Raw genomic sequence first — 20,791 nt, 5'->3', positions numbered from 1 at the left:
AGGAAGAACATCCTCTGCTGGGCTTTTTGGATGAGGGAGCTGATGTTCTGCTCCCACTTGCGTTCCTGGGCGATGATGGTGCCCAGGAAGTGGAAAGACTTCACAGCAGTGACTGGGGAGTCACACAGAGTGATGGGGCTGCGTTCTTTCTAAAGTCCAGAACAGTCTCCACTGTCTTGAGAGCATTAAGCTCCAAGTGGTTGTCCCTGTACCAGATCAGAATACATTCATTATTGTACACTGGAGGGGAGTTTGACAGAGTATTACTCAATAAGTACACGATAAAAGTACTTGATTGTACTTGTGGTAGTAGTCCAAGTAGTACTGAGTCCAACAGTACTACTTTCACTGAGAACCTATGGCATAAAATCATTTTATCTCTCATCAAAGATGGCAGAAAACTTAAATGATTGTAGTCAGGAGGGGAGTTTGACAGGTAATTACTCTAAAAGTACACGATAAAAGTACTTGATTGTACCTGTGGAAGTAGTCCAAGTAGTACTGAGTTCAAAAGTAACTGACGGCACTTGTCTCAAAAGCATGTTTTAAATTGAAGTTGTCTGAAGTCCTTACCACCAGCTGCTCTTGCAGTAATAAGTAGTACTTTCTTACTGTCCTAATGCTCAATAGCCGCTTTCACACCGCAGGACTTGCCGTACTTTAGTGCCGGCACTAAAGTACCACGGCACTGAATCCGCCAGGGGGCTAGTGCCAATCGCATTCACACCGCAGTACTTTCCCTGAGGCAAGATTACGCTGACGTCACTTCGTCTTCTTCTTCTCTGGGTTTACTGGAAAGCCGCAAAACCACTTCACGGCGAGTACAAAAAAAAACGAGAGAAGAAGAACAACACGGGGGAGGGGGTATAAAGCCCACCCGCTGTACATGAGGCGTTTGTTTACTTTCCAACCTCAGACATGATGGAGTTCGCTGAGCTTGTTGTCTTTGTGCTCATGTTATACAGCTTTGTAACTGGGTTATTGCAGCCAACTAGGGATTTGACCCACTCGTCGGATGCTGTAAGTGCAATGCTGGTTCGGAATCGAAGGTGGTTAAAAAGCTAAATTGCCAGAAGCGCCGACACTTCCTCATCATTCCACCGATCCGGTGTTGTAGTACGTGTGGTCATAACTGCTCGCTCAGGTGTGGATTTGGTTTTGTAGCGAGGAAAAAAATGGCTGCCAAACAAAAAAAAAATTCAGAGTCTAATGGGGCGTGGTTTGCAATTTGCCCAGCCAATAGAAATAGAATATAAATTGTCACTCTTTTATTACCAGGTTCATACCACCTCTCTAGCAGGGACTGAAAATGGCCAAAGAGTTCCCGGCACCGAGTAGTCCCGGCCGTGTGAATGCGACATTATTGGTACTAACGGAACTAAAGAACCGAAGTACCAGGGAAAGTCCTGCGGTGTGGATGAGGCTAATGTAGGGACTGCTTTTTCGTCTTTTGTTTTCTTAGTTGTGTTCTCTGTATTTTATATGTTTGTGTTATGTGTAACGGTGCTGCCTTCTTGGCCAGGTCAGCATTGCAAATGAGATTCTATCTCAATGTTTTTATCTGGTTAAATAAAGGTTAAATAAAAAATAAAAAAGTCCAAGTAGTACTCTGTCCAGCAGTACTACTTTCACTGAGAAACTATGGCATAAAATCATTTTATCTCATCAAATATAGCAGAAGTGGCATGATTTTGTTCTCAGGAGTGGAATTTGAGAGTATTAGCCAGAAAAAAGACAGTAAAAGTACTGGGTAGTACTTGGTAGCAGTTCAAAAATAGATGTTTCTTTGATTGTTGTGTTGTTGTTGTTTACTGTTGTTATTTTGGCTTTGCTAGAAGTCAGATTTCCTCTAGTGGGACAATAAAGAAGAACTGGACATCTGCAACTGACGTGAAGCTAAAGAAAGAGCAAAGTGATCCATGAACTGGAACCAGAGAGAATCTGCTAACTGTGTTCACTTTGACTTGTTTGTATCAGGAAGCAGCGGAAGAAACCTGGATCTGGATCTGGACCTGGATCCAGCTGTGTGTCCATGAAGAGTGACGGATCTATGGATCATCCTGTTGCCTTTAAATCTGGACCGGCTGGAGCTGGAGGGTGAGAATATAGATTCCTTATTCCTCTGCTTACAGCCAGAGAAACACACTCTGAGGATCCTCATGTACGAGTACACGATCAGTATTATAAGAGCTACTATCACAGTGAATATGTAAACCAGTCCACACACATTGATGACTGTAGTGTCAGAGCAGGCCAGCTTAACAATGGAGTAGTTATCACAGTACACTTTGTTAATGATGTTCCCACACAGCTGCAAAGGGACGCTCAGAGACATCATGACCACACTCGCCAGAACACTGTACAACCACACAAACACCGTGAGGAACGCAACCCTGTGAGAAGTCATACGTGTGTTATATTGCAGGGGATGACAGATAGCAAGATACCTGTCATAAGACATGATCCCTAAGGTAAACAGTTCCACACTGCCGTATGTATGCACAGAGAAAACCTGCAGGAAGCAGAGCGGAGCAGAGACAGTGTGAATGTCAGAAGTCAGATGTCCTCTAGTGGGACAAAAGAAGAACTGGACATCTGAAACTGATGTGAAGCTAAAGAAAGAGCAAAGTGATCCATGAACTGGAACCAGAGAGAATCTGCTAACTGTGTTCACTTTGACTTGTTTGTATCAGGAAGCAGCAGAAGAAACCTGGACCTGGACCTGGACCTGGATCCAGCTGTGAGTCCATGAAGAGTGGCTGGTCTATGGATCATCCTGTTGCCTTTAAATCTGGACGTCCTGCAGAGGGAAGGTGAGAATGTAAAGTGTGTCACGTGATCAGCTTCTTTCTGAGGAGTTCAGAGTTTCTTCTCCCGGACGCTGGGACCTTGTTCTGTAGCTCTTTGGTTCTTCTACCTTACTCCATCTTTTCAGAGATGTTTGACTTCAGACTTGTTTTTATCAGGAAGCAGCGGAAGAAACCTAAACCTGGACCTGGACCTGAAGAAGGACCTGGATCCAGCTGTGTGTCCATGAAGAGTGGCTGGTCTATGGATCTCCCTCTTGCAGAAGGAAGGTATGAAATGGAAAACTGGACTATGTCCTGACTCTCAGGGTGCATTCACACCTAATGCTCTTCTCTGGTGCGCACCAGACCACAGTTTGTTCCATTGTTTCATTTTTCAGAAGGTTCACATTTGATGTAGTTGACGGAGCATTTGGACTTTACACGACACTGTTCAACGCTTCATTCTGCTTCACTCTTTAAAGGTCACATGTCATGCTTTTCCGGTTATTACCCGTCCCCTTGTGTGTTATGAAGGTTTTTCTAGGAAACGGTCTGCAGAGTCAAAACCCTCAAAGTACACCCTGTAGCGAGTAAAACTCTAAAACAGAAAATACAAAACATTGAGCGATTCATACCGGATATGTACAGCGTAGGGCACTGAAGGACGATGCTGTTCCTACTTTGTTTGGACCAGCGGGAGATTCGGGTAAGTCCTGTAAGTATTCATTGTTGTTTGTGTATTTATGATGTTTAAAAGAAACAAGGTATATCTACCACGACTGTGTAAATGGGTAAACGTTTTTCTGGCTGCCATTGACACAGTGCTAACAGGGCTAACTAAGTTGCTAGCGTTTCCATATATCAACTCCAATGTCAGCAGATGCCTTACATGTATCTCATAGCAGGAGAATGTCTGCATTCACACACAACATACTCATAGACAGTCTGCTCTGGGTGATTTACCGTACCTTCAGTACATTATAGTTGGTGTTCCTGGCGTGTGAGCTACCGTTCATAGCGTGTATGCTACATAGCTAAACAAGAAGGCTACCTAGAGCTAGACAGCTAGGGAAAACATTGTTTTCATGCCAGCTACAATGAATGACCGAACGTAGCAGACTATCCGCATAAGATTTCAATTGTAAACATGTTCTTGCTAGCCTAGACTAGCTGTCGTTCATAGTAGATTGGCATGTTACACTGAATAACTAGCAAACGTAGCTTAGCATATTAGCTGGCAAGCTAACTGTGTTGATTAGATAGATAGATTAGATAGATACACACTCCTACCACAACTACTACTGACAAATCTAAAACAACTACGTTTCTCTAATATTTTGTGATTTGCATTTGATTTCGTACAGCCAGATCAGGAAACTCCTGGCGTATCTGGCGGACACACACACACACACACACACACACACACACACACACACACACACACACACACACACACACACACACACACACACACACACACACACACACACACACACACACACACACACACACACACACACACACACACATGACCACTCTGATGCCTCGTCCTAAAAAGCCCCGGCAGCAGCTTACAAAGCTGCGATAGGCAAGATGCCGAAAACGCCTATAAGGGGGGAATGGATGATATACAGCAGGCCTATTCAACTGGCGGCCCGCGGGCCAGATGCGGCCCAGAACCAACTCCCGAGTGGCCCAGCCTCCCGTAGCCAAATTCCTACACTAGTACAGACCATGAACGCAACACTCCGCGTTGCATAGAAACCACCAAACCACAACGCAGCACGTTTTTTGAAAGTGCATCTAGTGGTGCTAGTAACGGTGGTCCTATGATAGCAACTCTAAAACATGTCCCTCTCAACTCTGAAGCGTAAACAGAGACAAAACGGTCATTGATCTTGTGGAGCAGATCCAAGTCAAGCTGGACCTTTTCGCGACCGACTTGAGCACGGGTCGGATGCTGCATTTTCCGACGCTCCCCAAACACATCACATCTCCGGCACAAATCACGGATGTGATGACAGATTTCATTGCGAGGTTGAAAGAGAACTTTGCCGGTCGATTGGATGGACTTGCTCTGCCCACAGACGTGATGATGGGCTTTGCCAGAGACCCCTTCACTGTTGCAATAGAGGGGGACGTATCAACCAGAGCAAAGGAAGTGGTCCCCTGCATCGACAAGGGGAAATATACACTGGAACTTATTGACATGCAGCGCACTAACGGGCCAGCGAAGTTTTGGAGTGATGTCAAAAAACAGCCAGTTCCCTAACGTTCAGAAAGTAGCGATCTGTGTGCTCAGTATGTTTGGATCAACATACACATGTGAATCAAGCTTTTCACACATGAACTCAATCAAAAGTAGCACTCGCTGCTCCCTGACTGACAGCACTCTTCACCAATGTCTTAGGATTGCATTGACATCCTATGAGCCAACAATCACTGCTCTTGTTCAAAACAAAAAATGTCCCTTCTCCCATTGAGAAAGTCAGCGATGACAAATCACAAATGAGGTGATAGTAAGCACCTAGTTTACTATAGTAGACGTGTAGTGTAGTATTCATTCATATAGTTACCCGTATCCCTTGTTATGGGTTTGTGCATTGAAGGGTTTGACAGTTCTTTCTGTATTCATTTAAATGCACTTTGTAATGTGTCTGGGTCAAATGGGACCAAAACGTATGATTTTTTTGTTATTACTTGAAAAGTGAAAAAATAGTATTGCTACAGTACTACCTCTTTGTGTTGCATTGGAGCTCTTTAGCTGTTTGTTTATATGTGAGGACATTTATTAAGACTGCTATTATTTTATTCAGTAAATGCACTTTGTGATCTGGTTCAAAAAAAATAACCTGAATATTTGACTTCTAAAGCAAACAAATGTAATGCTACAACTGTGCACTTTTTTTTCAGATTCTGTTAAATTAATGCTAATTAGTTGAGTTTTTATGCACTTTTTGACCTACCTTTGTGAGATGAACAATGAATAAAAATGGCATGTTTTTCATCGCAGTAATATGTGTTGGTTTAAAATGTGTCACTACCCGCTTTTTACAGGCCGCTGAATGTCTGGCCCAGCTGAATGTGTAGTTGAATAGCTCTGATATACAGTGTATATATGTATATTTACACATATATATAAATAAAGTTTGATGGAAATACTTAGTAGCCTTTCTTCCCTGAATCATTTGCTCCTATAACATACCATTCATATATAGCAAACCATGATTTGATTTTTCATCAAACAGTAGTTTATTACAGGTAAAAATAACTTACTCTTCTATAACAACAGTTGTAGGTACAGTTCGGTTAGTTAGCGTATAAAATATACGGATGTTCCGCTCAGAGCGAGCCGAAAAAAGCACTGTTAGACATGGGCGGAGCCTCTCTGGTGGTTGACTAATCAGAACAGTTGCCGAGCTGACCATTTGGAGCACACTGGGCTCACAGGGAGGGGGGGGGGGGCAAGAGCTCCAACGAGCCGTTTAGGACAGAGAGTGAATACACATACTTTACAGAGATGCTGTATGCGAAACCAATGTGAGTTTGGAAAATTGCACAGTATTTTTATATTTTAGTAGACCTCAACAATGGAATTATGATCAGTGGAAATGGCCATGACATGTGACCTTTAACTAAACAACCGTGGATGTCTTGAAAGACTCTTTCGCTAAAGATTTTTGAAGACATCCGCGTTCTTGTGACACGTAAATACTACGCTTCCTGTGTTTTGGTGCGGACTGCGTTCACACCAGCGATGATCCGCTCCAGAGTTCACAAGCAAGCGCTTCGAGACCACCTATTTTAGAGGACCAGAGTCCGGTTGTTTAGTTCACTTCAGAGGTCTCAGACTGTGTTCACACCGACCCAAATGAACCGCACCAAGCGGCTAAATGCACCAGGGTTCGATTCAACCGGGCTATAAAAGGCTGGTGTGAACGCAACCTCAGACTCAGAAAGTGGTCCGACTGCGGGAAGTTTGCAGCGTTAGCCTGTTTAAAATGTGAGTTTGATCATAAGTCCAATAAAAAGAAGAATTCTTCTTTATTTGTATCAGGACCCAGCAGCAGAGTCCTGATCCCAGCTGTGAGTCCATGAAGAGTGACCTTTCGATGGAGTCTCCTATGAACTTTAAAGCTGGACAAAGTGCTGATGAAAGGTAAGAATTTAAAACTGGACTCTGTTACTATCTTGCCCCTTTCACAACAACGCGGTTCTAGCTCTGTGCTATCAATCAATCAATCAATCAATCAATCAATCAATCAACCAATCAATCAATCAATCAATCAATCAATCAATCAATCAATCAATCAACCAATCAATGTTTATTTATATAGCCCAATATCACACATTTGTCTCAGTGGTCTTCACAGTTTGTACAGAATATCAGTCTGACCACACGACACCCTCTGTCCTTAGACCCTCTGTCCTCAGACCCTCTGTCCTCAGACCCTCTGTCCTTAGACCCTCTGTCCTTAGACCCTCACATCGTACAAGGAAACACCTCCAGAGAAACCCCACAGTTTAAAGGGGAACATGGAGAAACCTCAGGGAGAGCAACAGAGGAGGGACCCCTCTCCCAGGACGGACAGACGTGCAATAGATGCCGTGTGTGGTTGTGTTCTAGGCACTTTGCTCAGAGCTACTGTTTGTTACAACTTTCATTTGCCGTACTCGTCTTTAACTGTTAGCTCAGGTTGATCCCGCCCCTGCCTCGCCTCCTACGTAAGTGTGACGTAGCCTATTGGTTCTTGCTTCTAGACCGACAATTTGTTGGTGCTTTCTGTTCCTTGCACCATCAGCTGCTGGGAGGCTTCTGATGGTCGGACGCTTTCAGACCTCAGCAATGTTGGTGTTTTTATAACCCCCCCCCCCCCCCCCCCTCCAGCTGCTGAGCCACAGTTACCCTGTTATTCTGTCTCCATCTCAGAACACCTTCAGTCAGCTGTGTGCAGAGTAGACTCTTTAATTGTTCTTGATGTTTTCTCCACAGAGTTCTGCAGGAGTTCTCAGAGGTTCCCAGTGATCAGTCCGCCCCGAAGCATCACACAGACCTGGACTCCATATTTATGGTGTGTACAAATATACATTTACTATGAACTACAGATGATCTACCATTCAGGTCCTGACAGTGTCCACGCTGCTCTGTTTAGACCAGCAGGCCTTCAGACGGACAGATGACCACATGTTGTCTTCTTTAAATGAACTGTTGCTGCGTCGGGGGGCCTGTGTTAATCTGACTATTAATCAGACCTACTGATTGACCTATCAGAAGCTTTTGAGTCTATGAAAGTTTAGGATCAGATCCACCTCTGAAAGGTCTCACCTCTACTAACTTCTGGAGAACCAGGTTCAATGAACTGCTGATTGAAGGCAGACGACTAAATCTGTTCAAGAGATCCCAGAGGGTTCTGTAGTGAGGGGTGGCCCTGCCTGAGTGTGAGTGTGGTCAAGATTCGCGTCTGGTGTTATTTCTCCAATAATGTCCGCCTTGCTGCACATTATCCCAAACATAATAACTTTAGTTTTAACGATATTCATCTGATCAATGTTCATCAATCTGTTCCAGCTGCTGGAGGAGAACATCGTGACTTTTGTGAGGAACGAGCTGAAGAAGATCCAGAAGGCTCTGGGTTCAGATTACCCAGAATGCTCAGAGAGTCAGAGGGAGGAAGAGGAGGCCCTGGACGCTGAGGATGAAGAGCAGAGTAGGAGCAGCAGAGAGGCATTTCAGAACATCACTCTGCACTTCCTGAGGAGCATGAAGCAGGAGGAGCTGGCTGAGCGTCTGCAGAGCAGTAAGAGGGTTTAACACATTTCACATGATGGAGAGGAGATGGAGGAACATGGAGAAGTTTACATTCTCTGCTGTTCATATGCTGCACACGTCTGCATCAGTGTGTCCTCTGAGGAGCTGATTCAAACAATCTCTGCTGTTCATATGTTTAGCCCTGAGCCTGTTTTTCAGGTCTCAGGCTCCAAAATGACATTCCCAGACCAAATGACCATATCTTCCCTTCTAAAAAGGGTTACATTAATAATCTTTGTTCTCAAAGTAATGATCAACCTGTGAGTTCGATGTAGAAAAGTCAGAATCAATATAGAGGTTTTTTATTTGAAAGAAAATTCAGATTGAACATAGTAAAAAACTGTAAGTGATAGTGTCCGTCCAAAACATATGTTGTACTTATAGTGAAAACTAACCTTGAATGATGGTAAGGTAGACTAAAAGCTTTAGGAATCCAAAGTACAACATATAATAAGTACCCTGTATCAAGATTGATGCAAAACAAGTGATATTTGACCTTTTTAGACAGATTTAGCAAAAAAAATCTCGTCTGGGGCCATTTGGGTGGATTTTCCATATCTCTGGGCCTCCTTGTTCGATTTTGACTTGTGACATCTCTTTCTGACCGTTAGAGCCAATAGAATCAAAGGGAAATCGTCCCGCACACACTCATGTTCAAAAAAAGGTGGCGTCTGTGTGCATGCTAGCTTTCAGCAGAGGGGAGAAATATCCCTGCTCTGATATCAAGCAACGGAAAAGCTGTTTTATAGTTTATGGATTATCAGAACATTTCAAAGGGACACAGTCACATTGGATTAACCTATGGATTAACCACAGCATATTTGTTATCGTTTTAATGCCATTGAAGACAAGTTTAGACCAGACAAAGACGAAGGTAAGCCATGTTAGCGTTGTGGGCTACCTAGCGCCACTTGTTTTGATGTACGTTTTTGGTGATAACGTCGCGAGTTTGTATCTTTCAGTGTTGAGGTGGGCACCGTTAGATTCTGTGTCTTTACGATCATAAACGATGTGCAGCTAGGATAAGTAATAAGGGAGCTAGGAGTGATTATCGGTGCAGTAATAGGTAAGCTTTTTTCGCTCAGGGGTCATTTAGATGCTTCTTATGAGACTTGTGTTTTGTTTTGGTAAAAATGGTTTGTATCGTCCGTTAGCTGAGATTATTCCCGTTAATCTTAAAAGTACCCGCCGGCGGGGACCTTGGGGCTTAACAGGTTAATATGCTGCACACGTCTGCATCAGTGTGTCCTCTGAGGAGCTGATTCAAACTATACAGCCACACTTAAATGTTCAGAGTCTCAGTGTTTCTGCAGGACCCACTCACTGATTCCACTTGTTGTTTGTTCATTCAGGAACTCCTGCTGCAGAATGCAGAGAACTCAAATCCTCCCTGAAGGAGAGGTTCCAGTGTGTGTTTGAGGGCATCGCTAAAGCAGGAAACACAACCCTTCTGAACCAGATCTACACAGAGCTCTACATCACAGAGGGGGGGTCTGCAGAGGTCAACAAGGAACATGAGGTCAGACAAATTGAAACAGCATCCAGGAAACCACACAGACCAGAAACAACCATCAGACAAGAAGACCTCTTTAAAGCCTCCCCTGGAAGAGAAGCACCAATCAGAGCAGTGATGACAAAGGGCGTGGCTGGCATTGGGAAAACAGTCTTAACACAGAAGTTCACTCTGGACTGGGCTGAAGGCAAAGCCAACCAGGACATCCAGTTCATATTTCCATTCACCTTCAGAGAGCTGAATGTGGTGAGAGAGAACAAGTACAGCTTGGTGGAACTTGTTCATCACTTCTTCTCTGAAACCAGAGACGCAGGAATCTGCAGGTTTGATCAGTTCCCGGTTGTGTTCATCTTTGACGGTCTGGATGAGAGTCGACTTCCTCTGGACTTCCTCAACACTGAGATCCTGACTGATGTCACAGAGTCCACCTCAGTGGATGTGCTGCTGACAAACCTCATCAGGGGGAAGCTGCTTCCCTCTGCTCGCCTCTGGATAACCACACGACCTGCAGCAGCCAATCAGATCCCTCCTGAGTGTGTGGACATGGTGACAGAGGTCCGAGGGTTCACTGACCCACAGAAGGAGGAGTACTTCAGGAAGAGATTCAGAGATCAGGAGCAGGCCGGCACCATCATCTCCCACATCAAGACCTCACGAAGCCTCCACATCATGTGCCACATCCCAGTCTTCTGCTGGATCTCTGCTTCAGTTCTGGAGGAGGTGTTGAAAACCAGAGAGGGGGGAGAGCTGCCCAAGAACCTGACTGAGATGTACATCCACTTCCTGGTGGTTCAGTCCAAAGTGAAGAACATCAAGTATGATGGAGGAGCTGAGACAGATCCACACTGGAGTCCAGAGAGCAGGAAGATGATGAAGTCTCTGGGGAAACTGGCTTTTGAGCAGCTGCAGAAAGGCAACCTGATCTTCTATGAGTCCGACCTGACAGAGTGTGGCATCGATATCAGAGCAGCCTCAGTGTACTCAGGAGTGTTCACACAGGTCTTTAGAGAGGAGAGAGGACTGTACCAGAACAAGGTGTTCTGCTTCGTCCATCTGAGCGTTCAGGAGTTTCTGGCTGCTCTTCATGTCCATCTGACCTTCATCAACGCAGAAGAACCAACAAGCTCCCAGGTGAAACCTACACCAGCATATATCTACCAGAGAGCTGTGGACCAGGCCTTACAGAGTCCAAACGGACACCTGGACTTGTTCCTCCGCTTCCTCCTGGGTCTTTCACTGCAGACCAATCAGAAACTCCTACGAGGCCTGCTGACACAGACAGGAAGTGGCTCAGGGACTGAAGAGGAAACAGTCCAGTACATCAAGATGAAGATAGAAGAGGATCTGTCTCCGGAGAGAAGCATCAACCTGTTCCACTGTCTGAATGAACTGAATGATCGTTCTCTAGTGGAGCAGATCCAACAGTCCCTGAGTTCAGGACGTCTCTCCGCAGATAATCTGTCTCCTGCTCAGTGGTCAGCTCTGGTCTTCATCTTACTGTCATCAGGAGAAGATCTGGACGTGTTTGACCTGAAGAAATACTCTGCTTCAGAGGAGGCTCTTCTGAGGCTGCTACCAGTGGTCAAAGCCTCCAACAAAGCTCTGTAGGTGAACACATAACTATCCAGGTTAAATCTATGTTTTTATTCGGAAAAAATGTAATAGATAGATGAATGTTCATTCCAAATTAGGAAATTGTAGCAGCAGCGTTGCTAAAAGTCATCACACGAGTTAAAAATATTTAACAAATAAAATAAAAAAACTAAAGAATACAGTAAAAAAAAACATATATATATATACAGTCCACAGTATAAACAATATATATCTATAAAGGATTTCAATAATACGCATTATAAAATATACTAACTATATGTAATTTTTCTATAATACACTGAACAAAAATATAAACGCAACCCTTTTGTTTTTAATCCCATTTTTCATGAGATGAACTCAAAGATCTAAAACATTTTCTATATACACAAAATAACCATTTCTCTCAAATATTGTTCACAAATCTGAAAAAATCTGTGATAAGAACTTCTCATTTGCCGAGATAATCCATCCCACTTTACAGGTGTGGCATATCAAGATGCTAATTAGACAGCATGATTATTGCACAGGTGTGCCTTAGGGTGGCCACAATATGCTTTAATCAGGCTTGTCCATTTGCCTATCAGTTTGTTAACGAAATGGACAGATCCACCGTTTCCCCCCTAAAAATGATTTTTAATCGTTGTCTTTGCATTTAAATGATGGATGCTATCATCCACATGGTTGCTTAACACAATGCACATCGTCTGGACCTCACTGGGGTCCTGCATATGCTTTAATCAGGCGTTTTAACACTTTTTCCCCATGAAAATGATTTTTAAACACTTTTATGGGGCTATATAAATCAAATTCCGGATAATGCGGAGCACAATTGTACCTTTTACTATTTTAATTTATTTGTATTATATATCTTTGGGCTATAAAAGTGACATTCTTGGATGACTTTGTCAGGTTATGGAGCTTATCTCACAAATCCTGGAGGTTCCAGGCCGAATTTTGGAGCTCATAGGCGGCCTGCCATAGGCCCCCACCCGTGGAAAGAAAAAAAATGAAAGAAAACGGTCAATTATATCTTAAAATAATCAAAAATGAAGTTTTTTGAAAATGTTGAATTTGTTCAGAGTGCCAACGGAGGAGGGGCTCAACCCTTCGGCGCTTCGGGCCGAAGCCCCGGACACTTTTCCACCCCCCCGTTGCAACTTACAACGGAGAGGGGAATCCAAGCCTCCCCTACTCCGTCCAAAAAAAAACGTTCATCATTTTCAAGCTACAATCTGCACGATTTCAGAAACCCAGTTTTTCAGAGGTGACAGAAAAAAACCGGCTGTGTAACTTCATGGAGGAATGCATCCGCTCCATGTGCACTTTGGCTCGGATACATGTGTTGCCCGGAGACCCCCCAGCATGGTTCTTACCAAACTTTAAGTTTTTGAACTGGTCTCTGGAGGAATGCAATGGGAGTTTGCTGGGACTCTACCTGCATTATGAGGCACTATTGTTGGGTACTTTTTTTTCCGTTTTCACCCCTTTTCTATGGATCTCCAAAAAGTAAACTCATACTTTTTTCTGATTTCTCACTGATCGAATGACAAACGTGACCCGCCATTGGAGGGCTTCCGCCGGCACGGCCTCGTGCCGGTGCTCTGGCGGTCGGTTCCTCCGAACTGCGGGTTCGACTCTGATGGCCGGGAGGGACGAGGGAAACGTCGGGGGGGTCTGCTGGAGGCTCCTGCTGGAGTCCTGCGTTTCACCAGGACCTGGCTCGAAAAACTCGAAACCCTGACTCCAGTGCGGTGTTGCGGCCATGCGCCTCCGGGTACCAGACTCCCCTGCCTCCTCCGTGTTGCGTGGGCTGCGTGGGGGTAACCCTGCATGTCCGTTACCCCGCGTGTCTCTTACCTCCCAGGCCGACCGATATGAAGCGTTTCCAAGACGAACCGTCTGACTCAGGGGTCCCACCTCGGGTTCCGCAGCGGGGTGGAAGTTCCACCTCCCCACTTCGCCGCGGAATGTCAGGCAAACACCTGTTTCTCTAATCCTCCACTGTGGCATAGCGGCCTTAGTCGGCTGCGGCATTCAGCAATTGGCCTCTAATACAGGGCGAGGCCGCCTTACCGCACTGGAGTCAGGGTTGCGAGTTTTTCGAGCCAGGTCCCGGTGAAACACAGGACTCCAGCAGGAGCCTCCAGCAGACCCCCCCGACGGTTTTTGGAGATCCATAGAAAAGGGGTGAAAATGAAAAAAAGTATCCAAAAATAGTGCCTCATAATGCAGGTAGAGTCCCCTGACAACTCCCCTTGCATTCCTCCAGAGACCAGTTCAAAAACTTAAAGTTTGGTAAGAACCATGCTGGGGGGTCTCCGGGCAACAAATGTATCCGAGCCAGAGTGCACATACAGCGGATGAATTCCTCCATGAAGTTACACAGCCGTTTATTTTCTGAGTCCTCTCAAAAACCGGGTTTCCGATTTCATGCGGACAGTAGTCTGAAAATGATGAACACATTTTTTGGACGGAGTAGGGGAGGCTTGGATTCCCCTTGGATTAGCTCCATAAACTGAAAAGTCATCCAAAAATGTCACTTTTATAGCCCAAAGATAAATAATACAAACTAAATTAAAATAGTAAAAGGTACAATTGTGCTCCGCATTACCCGGAATTTGATTTATATAGCCCCATAAAAGTGTTTAAAAATCATTTTCGTGGGGAAAAAGTGTTAAAACGCCTGATTAAAGCATATGAAGGACCCCAGTGAGAGCTCCAGACTATGTGCATTGTGTTGGGGAACCCTATGAATGGTGTACATGAGTGTATACATGTTTTAAATAGTAGGATACCTCCAGGGCGCATCACCACATTTTACAAGCCAGGAAAGGTGCATGGATCCTGGGTAAACATTGATTAAGTGTTTTTAAATGTGTGGAACAGTGTTTTGTCACTTTCAAAACTCTCCTGTCATTGACCGGAGAAATTGGGTCGATGTTGTATTCAATCTGACCGTTAATATTCCAGTGAGAGGAAGTACGTACATTGACCGGAGTGATCCCATGTTCATTTTGTCCAAAAACCGGAGCATTCCCTAACCCTAACCCTCACCCCAGATACTGACTGGTTTTCGGAGCCCCCCAGACCCCCCCAATAAAGCAAAACTGCACGTTTCAGAGTGGCCTTTTATTGTGGCCAGCCTAAGGCACACCTGTGCAATAATCATGCTGTCTAATCAGCATCTTGATATGCCACACCTGTGAGGTGGGATGGATTATCTCGGCAAAGGAGAAGTGCTCACTATCACAGGTTTTTTCAGATTTGTGAACAATATTTGAGAGAAATGGTTATTTTGTGTATTTAGAAAATGTTTTAGATCTTTGAGTTCATCTCATGAAAAATGGGATTAAAAACAAAAGGGTTGCGTTTATATATTTGTTCAGTGTAGATCAATCTACCATAGAAACAAACAGTCATAGGGAATATCTATAGACATTCATTAGAAATTGTGGAAAGTTGCTTTTTTTTAACTTAAATTAAAATGTAGATCCTGTGAGGTATACAATATGTGCAAATTGTTCAAGAGTATAGAGATGGAGAAACTTAGCAAACTAAAGAGCAGGGAGTTCCCTGCCAGCCAGAGGGGGGTCTTGAAAGATTTCCTGTATCGGTCCTCGTAACAGCGGAGCTGGATCAGTCTGGAGAGAAGGAGCTCCGCTGCCTGTCCAGCTGATGGTGGAGAGGGGGGGACATTTGATCCAAAATGGTTAACAGTTTCAGGGTCCTACTCTCCACTACAACTCCAAAAAGAATTCTGTTTGCAGCCTATGATAGAGCCAGCCTTCTTGCCCCCCCCCCCCGGCAGACCACACAGAGAACAGTGCACTGACCAAATAACTGGTGATAATTGTTTTCTTCTGTGTAACTGATTCTTCTCCAGGCTGAGTGTCTGTAACCTGTCAGAGAGAAGCTGTGCAGCTCTGTCCTCAGTCCTCAGCTCCCAGTCCTCTAGTCTGAGAGATCTGGACCTGAGTCACAACGACCTGCAGGATTCAGGAGTGAAGCTGCTGTGTGCTGGACTGGAGAGTCCACTCTGTGAACTGAAGACTCTCAGGTTGGTGTAAAACTGTTTAAAATGATGATACCTTATTTACTAATTTTGTAACTATTGGATGGACCATTTATTGAATTATCGTAGGTGAAGTGTTTGTTCATTGTAAGAGAGAAGCTGTGAAGCTCTGTCCTCAGCTCCCAGTCCTTTAGTCTGACAGAGCTGGACCTGAATACTACGGAGCCCCCTGGGGGACATGGAGAAGAAAAAGAAAACTGGTAGGAAAAAAAAAAAAGAAGTTTTGCGAGATCTCCTTTACGGTAATTGCCGAGAAGCGGCACTGCTGCTAGTACAAGAGTAAAATAATGCAAGTACTTTCAATATGTACTTTTTGATTAATACTCGGTCAAACTTTTTATTTTTTATTTAACCTTTATTTAACCAGATAAAAAGCATTGAGATAAAATCTCATTTACAAAGCTGACCTGGCCAAGAAGGCAGCAACGTTACACATAACACAAACATATAAAATACAGAGAACATAACTAAGAAAACAAAAGACGAAAAAAAGCAGTTACTACATTGAGCACATTGGGACAGTAAGAAAGGCACTACTTATTACTGCAAGAGCAGCTGGTGGTAAGGACTTCTGACAACTTCAATTTAAAACAGGCTATAGAAACAAGTGCCGTCAGTTTGAGGCGTGATTGAAGGTCATTCCAAGGACCATAATAAAAGAGACTCCTTTTTCCGGCCTCAGTCCGCACAGCAGGAACCTAGAACCGTATCCAGGCACTGGATCTGAGGTTGTAAAAGTCACAAACTGGAGCAAATCTGGCTCATATGTAGAGTGGAAGATTTCCTAAAATGGCTTTATACATTAATAAAAACCAATGCTGCATCCTACGCATAGTGAGTGAGGACCATCCAGTTAGGCTATACAGTGTGCAATGATGAGTCCTATAGGGTGCATTTGATATATAACGCAATGCAGCATGGTAGAGTGGGTCAAGTTTGGTCAAAACAGATGGACAGGCAAATCTATAAATGGTGTCACCGTAGTCCAGCTGGGACAGGAATAAGCCAGAGACCAACCTTTTACGGGATGAAGTTGAAAAACAACATTTAAGTCTGTAAAGGAAGCCAAGACTGAATTTCAATTTCTTTGTTAGAACTTCGATATGGTGTTTGAAGTTCAGATTACTGTCCAACCAAAAGCCAAGATATTTGTAGATATCAACAAACTCCACAGAGACGCCATCAAGGGTGTCAATGGAGAGGCAAGAGGACGCTGACTTGGGATCAAAAGGCATTGCTTTGGTTTTCTTTCTGTTCAAAAGCAGTTTGGAATCAAGAAGTGCATGCTGCAGCGTGATAAAATCAGATTTTAAATTGGAAACGGCCATGTCCAGAGAAGGAGCACATGAATATACAATAGTGTCATCAGCATACATATGATAGGTAGAAAATTGCATCTGATTACAAATATTCTTTACATATAATAAAAAGAGCAAAGGCCCCAAAATAGAGCCCTGTGGAACGCCCTTCTCCAAGGTGACAGGGTCAGAGACAGTGCTACCCAACCTGACGCATTGAGTACGGTCGGTTAGATAACTCTGAAACCAACAAATGGCATTATGACCGAAACGAGACACCAACATAACATCAGACATAATGTGGTGATCTACAGTATCAAATGCTTTGGCTAGGTCAATAAACAATGCAACACAAACAGTTTGATATCATCTAAGACTTTCAGACTGGCAGTCACAGTACTGTGCTTTGATCTGAATCCAGATTGCATAGGGTTAAGGATGTTGTGTGAATTTAAAAAAAGTTTTAGCTGAGTAGAAACTAGGGACTCAAGAATCTTTGATAACACAGAAAGATTTGAGATAGGACGATAATTATTTAACTCAGTGGGATCACCAGCTTTCAAGAGGGGCGATACCAGAGCTTGCTTCCACAGAGCTGGCAGTGTGTGAGTGGACAGGGAGAGATTAAAAATATCAGTTACTGGTTGTGCTATAATCTGAGCTGCAATTTTTAAAAAGAATGGGTCGAGGCCGTCAGGCCCGGCAGACTTTTTAGGATCAATTGAGTGCAAACCCTGTAAGACTTCAGAGACCGAGAAAGAAGCAAAATCAAAAACAGGGGAGCTCATCTCTTGACTAGGGCTGTGAGTACGACCATTTAGAGAGTCATGACTTTGCTCATCAAAAATGTGACCAGCCTTTTTGAAGTGAGCATTGAAAGCATTAGACATACCATCTGAATCTGAAATAAAAGAATCACTGACCTTCAGTCTTTGTGGGAAACTAGAAACTTTCTTGTTCTGAAGTGATTTAATTGTTTTCCAGAACTTAGAATGGTCATTAAACCAATCAGTGGTTAAGCTCAGATAGTATTCAGCTTTAGCTTTTTTAATAAGGGCTGAACATTTATTTCTGAGGACACGAAAAAGAAGCCAGTCATCACTAGTGTTAGACTTTCTAGCTAAAGACCATCGCTTATTTCGATCATGAATTAGATCAGATAGTTCTCTAGTAAACCATAGAGTGTTCCTATTCTTGACTCTGAATTTTCTAAGGGGGGCATGTCTATTAATAATCGATAAAAAGTGATCAATAAAAAATTGGACGGCAACATCGACAGATGGAATTAACGCTATGAAGTGCCATTTAACCTCCGCCAGATCGTGTAGGAAAGCCTGCTCAGAGAAGTGTTTGAAGCAGCGCCCGAGCACAATAAGGCCCTTGGCTTTGGGCAACTTAGTGCTCCTAACGCAAGCAATAGTGCAATGGTCACTGATATCATTAGGAAAAACACCAACAGACACATACTTATGAGCTGCATTTGTTAGAATGACATCTATAAGGGTATCGTTATTGGGTTTGGCAGGGTTTATTCTAGTGGGACTATCAATAAACTGAGTTAAGTTCAAAGAATCACAAACCTGCTGAAACTGTGAAGATGTATCGCTCAACCAGTCCCAATTTAAATCACCCATTAATATGATTTCAGAAGAAAACATAGACAACAATTCAGTAAGGCTAGTAGTTGCATCCATGATGGCCGATGGAGGCCTATAACAGCCAATAACAGTGAGAGGAGCATTTGCTATAGTTATTTGGACTGCTAGCAACTCAAATTGCCTTGGAATTGAAATAGAGTGAAGGACTGAGCACTGTAGTTTCTCAGCAGTGTATATTGCAACACCACCAGCTCTGCCCTTACGATCCGTTCTGAATACATTATATCCATCAATGTGAATAACAGTGTCAGTGACAGACGGTTTTAACCAGGTTTCAGAAACTACAACAATATCAGGTTTAGCAACTAAAAACCAGGTCTTGAAAACATCTAATTTGGGCACTAGGCTTCTAGCATTAACATGCAGAACACCCAATCCTTGCCTACAGCTAAACTCATTCGGAGTTGGCAAATTATGCAAGGAAGCAGAGAAACACTCAGGACCAGGGTTAATGTTAACGTTACCAGAGAGTAGTAGCAGTAACAATATTAACAGTCTGGAAGATGACTTTTTCACATGGGCTCTGGACGCGTCGCTCCTCGGGGGGGCGGGGCTGCTCCAATCCTTCGATATTAGCGAGTCCAGAGTAAATAGGGCAAACGGGAGAGCGCATTTCGTGCCATGAAACATCAGCTTTTGGTAAAAACTATCCGATGGAGTCAGCGCTCCAGAGGTTCCACCATCTGAAAGTCCGAAGTGAATAGAGATATTGCTGGGAGGCAACCCGTCAGTTTTGCCGACATGCGGTCTGACAATTAATCCCAGGAAGAAAGCGAACACAAGGGTAGCTTTAGGCAACATAGTGCCTTAACACACCCAATTCAGGATCCGCAGCTCAGGTGAATCCGCAGCTCAGGTGCATCAGCCCCCGACAGCACGGCAGGACAGACAGCAATCCAGAGTCCGAAGGAGCGAAAGCTCAGGCAGAGAGCAAACAATCCAGTCACAGCGAGGCACCGGCACAAAACAGCCCAAAAACTCAAGCTTTTAAAACGTTTTTAAAAGCGCAGCAGACCAATTTAAAAACGGGTCTAAAAAGCTAAATAAAAATTATAAAATGTCAGTATGCACAAGAAGAAAGAGGATGAGACAAACACTAACAGAGACAGAAAACAAATCAACGTGCTGTCATCTTGGTGCCCCACAATGCATTGAGTGTGCCAACAATCGAGAATTATCAAGAATTATTGTACTCCCCTCCTGAGTACAATAATGCACGTTTCTGTTATCTTTGATGAGAGATAAAATGATTTGTTACCATAAGTTCTACATGAAATTGATACTGTTGGACTCAGTCAGTACTACTTGGAATACTACCACGAGTACAATCAAGTATTTGTACTCCGTACTTTTTGGGTAATACTCGGTTAATCTTCTGTCCTGAGTACAATAATTCATAGTTCAGAGAGTACAATACGTGAATTATTGTACTCAGGACGGGAGTTTGACCGAGTATTACTCAAAAAGTACACAGTAAAAGTACCTCATTGTATTTGTGGTAGTAGTCCAACTACTGAGTCCAACAGTGTCAATTTTATTAAGAACTTATGGCTAACAGTCATGTTATCCCTCATCAAATATAACAGAAGTGGCATGATTTTGTTCTCAGGACTTTGAGAGAGTATTACCCAAAAAGTACACAGTAAAAGTACTTCATTTTATTTTTGGTAGCAGTCAAACTTATGGTAAAAAGTATTTGTATCGCAAATATAGCACAAAAACATTAATTATTCTATTCTTAGCGTCAGTGCCGCTTCTCGGCAATTACCGTAAAGGCGTGATTAATCACGTACTCAAAAATGAAGAGCTGCTGATTTGACCAAGCAAACGCGAGAGACGGCTGAGTTGACCGCAGTGTTCTCTTGAGGTGTGAACCAGGACTCGCGACCACAGCAACAGGCACAGCCACGACTCGTGATTTAGGACTCGTGATCCACGACTCGTGATCCAGGGATCAGGACCACAGCAACAGGCACAGCCACGACTAAGGTGTCCCCGGACAGTCTAAGCCTATATCAGCAAAACTAGGGGCTGAATCTAATCAGCCCTAACTATAAGC

At 43.7% G+C, this 20,791-nt stretch overlaps 1 protein-coding gene across 8 annotated transcripts in view; it reads left to right on the top strand.

Moving 5' to 3' along the window:
• LOC307037543 (NLR family CARD domain-containing protein 3-like) overlaps window positions 1-20,791 on the top strand; it is a 50,749-nt gene that overhangs the window by 27,201 nt on the left and 2,757 nt on the right. For 5 of the 8 annotated variants that reach the window (XM_079678526.1, XM_079678524.1, XM_079678525.1 and 2 more), the window contains 8 exons: window positions 1,978-2,097; window positions 2,694-2,813; window positions 2,967-3,077; window positions 6,847-6,948; window positions 7,783-7,861; window positions 8,359-8,587; window positions 9,951-11,715; window positions 15,588-15,761. In XM_079678526.1, coding sequence (XP_079534652.1) covers window positions 1,978-2,097; window positions 2,694-2,813; window positions 2,967-3,077; window positions 6,847-6,948; window positions 7,783-7,861; window positions 8,359-8,587; window positions 9,951-11,715; window positions 15,588-15,761 — 2,700 coding nt within the window. The remainder of the gene's footprint in view (window positions 1-1,977; window positions 2,098-2,693; window positions 2,814-2,966; window positions 3,078-6,846; window positions 6,949-7,782; window positions 7,862-8,358; window positions 8,588-9,950; window positions 11,716-15,587; window positions 15,762-20,791) is intronic. The other 3 variants (XM_079678528.1, XM_079678527.1, XM_079678530.1) reach the window with 3 other exon arrangements.

The sequence above is a fragment of the Notothenia rossii genome, assembly GCF_949606895.1.
Source record: "Notothenia rossii genome assembly, chromosome: 4".
Classification (NCBI taxonomy): domain Eukaryota; kingdom Metazoa; phylum Chordata; class Actinopteri; order Perciformes; family Nototheniidae; genus Notothenia; species Notothenia rossii.
Note: the sequence above shows the minus strand (reverse complement) of the source record. Positions and strands in the feature narration are given on the sequence as shown.